This window comes from Dufourea novaeangliae, unplaced genomic scaffold (assembly GCF_001272555.1).
Source record: "Dufourea novaeangliae isolate 0120121106 unplaced genomic scaffold, ASM127255v1 scaffold21, whole genome shotgun sequence".
In the NCBI taxonomy this organism is placed as follows: Eukaryota; Metazoa; Arthropoda; class Insecta; order Hymenoptera; family Halictidae; genus Dufourea; species Dufourea novaeangliae.
Genome location: NW_015373910.1, coordinates 4,350,496 through 4,356,495, shown reverse-complemented (window position 1 = coordinate 4,356,495; position 6,000 = coordinate 4,350,496). Strand labels below are relative to the sequence as shown.

Sequence of the window (6,000 nt, the reverse complement as noted above, 5' to 3'; positions counted from 1 at the left end):
TGAAGTTAAATCACGACCGTGATCGTGATTCGGCGATCACTGTGATAAATCACCTGTAGTGATTTTGCACGCAATCTCTACTGATAGGCACGTTAAAAATAAATTTATATCTTACGGAGTATATATTTGATATCGAGTTGCAATATGATTGGGTAATCAAAGGTTTTCTCGGTGAGCAATCGGTGAGAATCTTTTGTCTACAAAATTGTTACGTGGCATAACGCAGTACTATATTCAGTAACCGCATGCTAAATATAGTTTAAAAATCAAACGATTAATTTATGATTTTATTTAAAAATCTAACGATACAATTGTTGAAACATTGTTGAGCTGTTTTCGAAATTTTAAGTTGCGCCTGCGTACTACTTTCAGGTTAAAAAAACATAGTAGCATACTGCCGAACTACATTGGACTATTTACATGTTTACTACTTTGCAGTTTGTTGCGATTGTTTGACTTCCGAAGCCAAATTTTAACTACGTAACATTTACACGTGACCAAATTTCTATAGAATTTAACTGCGTTTTACCGTACATGCAGCGAAGCATTTTGACAGTGAGACAACGTAAATTGTAACGAACGTATCCCACACGTTGTGATCTCGTGACGGAAAAATATCAAGTACCTTATATGTCAGTTATTGAATTTTTATTATATACAGTTTTTATGTAACAAAAGGTAAATTTATTGTAATTATATATTACACTCTTTTCTAAAAAAATTATTTCATAAAATCATGTGTTAAATACATAAGTAAATACACTGAATAATGAACCTAAATCACAATATAAAAATATTTGTGTTTGACCAAATTAAACTGTAATCAAGTTTATACATATTCTAATTTTAATTCTTTTCAGAATGAGTCACATTAAATGTTTACGCCACCCTATGTCCTGTTTAATCAGCTGTAATTTTGAAACAATTACTAGAAACTTGGTAATACAAAATGGGTACAGAAATCTTCATCATTCGTAAGTTATTTAGCATGTAATAAGGATTTAATGTGTTGCATTCGATAAGTGTGTTCATATTTAAAAACAAACAAAACATTTCAGGTGCATGGTATTGGTTGTTGGGGGTGGTACCGGGGGTTGCAGTATGGCTGCAAAGTTTGCTAAAAAGTTTAAGGATCCAAATAAAGTTATCATCATAGAACCAAATGATGTTTGTATTCTTTATTGTATCAACCAGTATTGGATTTATAAAACACTTCTTATTTCTAATTAAAACTATTTTATAGGTTCACTTTTATCAACCAATGTTTACATTAATTGGTGGTGGCATAAAACAATTTGAAGACTCGAAAAAGTCAATGAAAGATGTTTTACCAAAGCATGCAAAATGGCTTCAAGAAAATGTAATGACCTTCGAGCCAGATCAGAACAGAGTAACTATGAGTAACGGTGATCAAGTACAATATGACATTATGATTGTTGCAATGGGTTTGCAACTATATTGGGAAAAAGTGAGGTTGGAAAAATTATCTTATGTCGTTCACCTAACAAATAAAAATTAATTATATTGTATGCGTATACCAGATACCTGGTTTGACACAAGGTCTTAGGGAATATACATCACAAGTTTGCTCTATATATGGGTCTGACACAGTTTCCAATGTTTTTCCTAAAATCAAGAAGACTAAGGAAGGTACTGCAATATTTACTTTTCCTACTGGCCCAGTCAAGTGTCCTGGAGCACCACAAAAGATTGCATATATTGCAGAAGAATATTTTCGGAAAGTAAGTACGATTGTACTAAAGAGCACCTTTGTAGGAATCTGTAACTTAATAGCAGAATGAATATAAGATTAATACTGTTTAAAAAAATTGATCTGTATGTGTGGAAGGTTTTTTAGTTTCTGTTTTTGAGTATTAAATAGAGAATTATTTAACTACGTAGACGTAATGAATGCTAATAGGAATTTGAAGAGTACTTAGTTCACAGATACCTCCATTGATGCTCCCTGGTACTTATACTATAGAGGGTATTTCGCGATAACTGATACATCCATGTGAAAGTGAAAACGAAGTTCCATACTACAAAAGATTTTAAATGTTTGACTTGCTCTTGTACATAGAAAAACCTTATGTATCATTTATAGCAGGATATTGCATACATGTATATTTGTATATTTTCTATCTTTCAAAAATACTATACAAGCATCTTGTGCTAATACTTCCTTTTCTAAAGGACAATGCGCGTAAAAATATAAAGGTTGTGTATAACACTGCTTTACCAGTCCTATTTGGCGTGAAAAAGTATGCTGATTCACTTTGGAAAGTTTGCAAACAAAGGGATATTACGGTAAATCTTCGAACGAATCTTGTAGAAATAAGACCGTCATCTCAAGAAGCTGTATTTGCAAAATTGGATAAATCGAACGAAACGTTTGTTGAGAAGGTATTTTTATACATATTTCATATGAAACGGATATAAGATAGTGTACTTCGTGATATGTTCTCCTTTTTAGTATTCGTTACTTCACGTGTGTCCACCAATGGGTCCACCTGATGTTCTGAAAGAACACTCTACATTAACGAACGAGATGGGATTTTTATCTGTCGATCCTAAAACCTTACGTCACACGAAATACTCGAATATATACGGAATAGGAGATTGTACAAGTACTCCAAACTCAAAAACAATGGCTGCAATAGGTATTGTAATATTTAATAAAAATTACTCCGAATGTTTATTTTCATATATTTTATTTTTAGCGGCCCAAGGCAAGGTATTATATAAAAATATTTGTGATGATCTGAGTGGTAAACCAATGACTATGGCTTATAATGGTTATTCATCGTGTCCCTTGGTTACTGGTTACTCAAAATGTATTTTAGCTGAATTCGATTACAATTTACAACCACTTGAAACGTTTCCAGTCAATCAGGGACGAGAATATTTCTTCGCATTTGTACTCAAAACATACATTTTCCCACTTCTCTATTGGCATTTGATGCTACGGTAAATTTATTACAATTTTTATATCTTCAGTTCAGGAGTGAGAAATTTGTGAGATTTCATGTTGATATATTTTCAGTGGCTACTGGGATGGGCCAGAATTTTTCCGCAGGTACACAAACTGGTTAAAAAAGAAAGAAACAAATAACAGTTACAATGTCTAATAATCAGGTTGGATCACTTAGTGTGAAAAACAAAGTATTTATAACAAAGTCGTTGTACATTGTATATAATTCTATTGATTAGTAATATATGGCACTGTTAAGTAATTATTATACTGTGGATGTTGTGTAAAATCATATTTTGGTGGATTAACTTCGAAAAACTAGAACTAGTCAGAAGTTTTGTTCAAAGTAGCATAAAAACGTTATTAAATGTAATTAATTTTTTTGAGTCACTTCTGCCTGTCTGATGTTATAAATGCATAAAATCTGCAGTCTAATAATTATAATTGAATTTATTTTATATAATAATTTGTCAATAAATAAATGGATGTAAGAAATGTTATGATACAAAATATTGTACTTAAATTTAAAATTTAAAAACGATTTCGTCTTATCGCGTGATCCATTTAACTTGAATACAGGTGGCACTCGTGTAGTATTACGAGAATATTGACGCGTCAAGTTTGACGTGAACATGGATGGTCAGCTATTGGTAGGTTTTTTTGACGTGCGTCTTACGTTTTTTTACCTAGATTTCGTATTAAAGTGCGCCTCATAATAATATATTCTTGATGTAAGTATTGTCTCGTGCAATTGTAATCATGAATCGTGGTGGATCATCGAAAGTCGTGCAACATAACCCCTCTCCAATGCTTCAGAGTGACCAGGATCGCGATTTTCTACAACGCGTATGATTTCTATTGATTTTAAGTTTGCTTTTCCTGTCTGTTCCCATTTACACTTGTTTATTTTAATAACAAACTAGTAAACGAAAGTGTTTCCTAACCTCTTTGAATTTAACGTAGCATGCGTGGTTCTTTAAACTTTTTCATTTTAATTCAAATTGGTAATCGAATACTACATGGGTGCATACGTGGGAAAGACTTTTTTAACAGGTTACTCTGTTTTAATAAAATTCATGTCTTACTGTAGGAACCTACACTTTATACTGTCAAGGGTATGGCTATCCTTGACAATGATGGCAACAGAATATTAGCCAAGTATTATGACAAGAATGTATTTCCCACATCGAAGGAACAGAAAGCATTTGAGAAGAATCTCTTCAACAAAACACACAGGGCAAATGCAGAGATTATTATGTTGGATGGTTTAACTTGTGTCTATAGGAGTAATGTAGACTTGTTTTTTTATGTTATGGGAAGTTCTCATGAAAATGAGGTATACATAATTCTACAATATTAATTGTGTTATTCTTGAGTGTCATTTTTGTGCAGTTTGTAAAGTCCTATCATTTTTGTTTCAGCTGATCTTGATGAGTGTCTTAAACTGTTTGTACGATTCTGTTAGTCAAATTTTAAGAAAAAATGTTGAAAAAAGAGCTGTTCTGGATAGTCTAGACATAGTTATGCTAGCAATGGATGAGATCTGTGATGGCGGGTAAATAGTACTTATGTAATAAATAAGTAACATGTTGGTATTGATAACATGGTACATAAAAAAATATTTTGATTTAGAATTATTCTCGATGCTGATGCCTCCAGTGTTGTTCAGAGGGTAGCGTTGCGAACAGATGATATTCCTTTGGGCGAGCAAACAGTTGCACAGGTAACAATTATAATTAGGTGAAAAATTTGATGAATTTAATGTCCTAGTAAAGTTGTTAAGTAAGTGTCCTGTTGTCACATAGAAACATTTTCGATTTCTTTATTTTGTGTTCATGCATCATTCTACATTCTTCGCACAGTCTCTGATTGTAAGTTTTTGTGAACCTAGAAGACAGCATTGTTAACAATACTTAAGTAAATTTTATGTACATATTTAAATGCTTTACTTCTGTTCTAGGTTCTGCAGTCTGCAAAGGAGCAACTGAAATGGTCGTTATTAAAATAAGTTTTATACACATAAATTGTATTAATCGCATATATGTATAAAATCATCATTTTAAAGTATAAAACAATAAAATTCCATATTAAGTATTTTATAAAGCTTGTTCTGTTACTTTTTGTTCGAACCTGTTTGAAACTACCTCATGAAACTTGAATCCCCTTGACGAGTGTCCACTAATGTTCAGCAATCGGAGATGAAGATGTAGGAAGATCCTGACGAGGTTCGCGGACGCGAGTGAAATGAGGATTATCCGTGGCACGTCCGTATTTACGGGCTCGCGACTCACGCAAGGTCGCGAGTTTGCGCGAACAGGTGCGCGAAAATCAAGTGCAGTAGAAAATCGAGCGCACTAAAAATTATTTCTTGATTAATTTATTATATCTAACAAAGTAATTGTTATAACAATTACTTTTCTGGGGGATATTGTTAAACAATCTGCCAGCTCTTTTATAATGCAAATTGTTATTGTTTATAACAAATAGGAATCGAGATACATAGAAACTTGTATGATATGGATTGTTTAGTGAAATGTTACATATAATTACTTTTACTTTATTGCAAACTATTAAACAACGATTATGTTTTAATGTTAATGATGATTGTTAACTAAATATTATTTCATTTAAATGCGTCTTGGTAGAGTTTTATGCGAAAAATTTGTAAAAATTTGTCGAAAATGAGAATTCCTCGAACGGCGTTTGATTTTGGAATTAGGAGCATGGTGGTTTTCGGACCTTTAGCCAATGAAATATCTAATGCTTTATTGGTGCTAATATGGAACAATTACCATATCGAATTGATGTTTTGCTTTTAAAAATGATTAAAAGAAAAGTAAAAGAGGAAGCCTATAAATCAATCCCAAAAATGATCAAACGATAAAATTTATGCACTCGCATATTTCTTCTATACTTTTTACAAGTTTGTTTATTTCATTTTATACAAAATCCATATAAAATACGGAGGGAAGGTATCGCGTACACCTTATAAATACGTTATTTACATGATATTATATTAATTATATTAT

At 32.0% G+C, this 6,000-nt stretch overlaps 2 protein-coding genes across 4 annotated transcripts; both read left to right on the top strand.

Annotated features, from left to right (window-relative positions):
- Positions 1-400: 400 nt before the first annotated feature.
- LOC107193911 (sulfide:quinone oxidoreductase, mitochondrial) lies at positions 401-3,128 on the top strand. Its single transcript, XM_015583449.1, has 9 exons — positions 401-678; positions 861-974; positions 1,059-1,167; positions 1,244-1,468; positions 1,542-1,742; positions 2,194-2,403; positions 2,474-2,660; positions 2,721-2,967; positions 3,044-3,128. Exons 2-9 carry the CDS (start codon positions 862-864, stop codon positions 3,126-3,128), a joined length of 1,377 nt encoding a protein of 458 aa, XP_015438935.1. The 5' UTR covers positions 401-678; position 861.
- A 439-nt stretch (positions 3,129-3,567) lies between these two features.
- On the top strand, positions 3,568-5,007 carry LOC107194032 (coatomer subunit zeta-1). 3 transcript variants are annotated; one of them, XM_015583591.1, is made up of 5 exons: positions 3,568-3,621; positions 4,062-4,307; positions 4,393-4,526; positions 4,604-4,694; positions 4,932-5,007. In XM_015583591.1, the coding sequence occupies exons 1-5, from the start codon at positions 3,604-3,606 to the stop codon at positions 4,977-4,979; spliced, it is 537 nt and encodes a 178-aa protein (XP_015439077.1). In that variant the 5' UTR covers positions 3,568-3,603; the 3' UTR covers positions 4,980-5,007. The 3 variants fall into 3 exon arrangements, with proteins under 3 accessions (XP_015439077.1, XP_015439078.1, XP_015439076.1); XM_015583592.1 differs by lacking the exon at positions 3,568-3,621 and adding an exon at positions 3,638-3,702; XM_015583590.1 differs by lacking the exon at positions 3,568-3,621 and adding an exon at positions 3,715-3,817.
- The last annotated feature ends 993 nt before the right edge of the window (positions 5,008-6,000 follow it).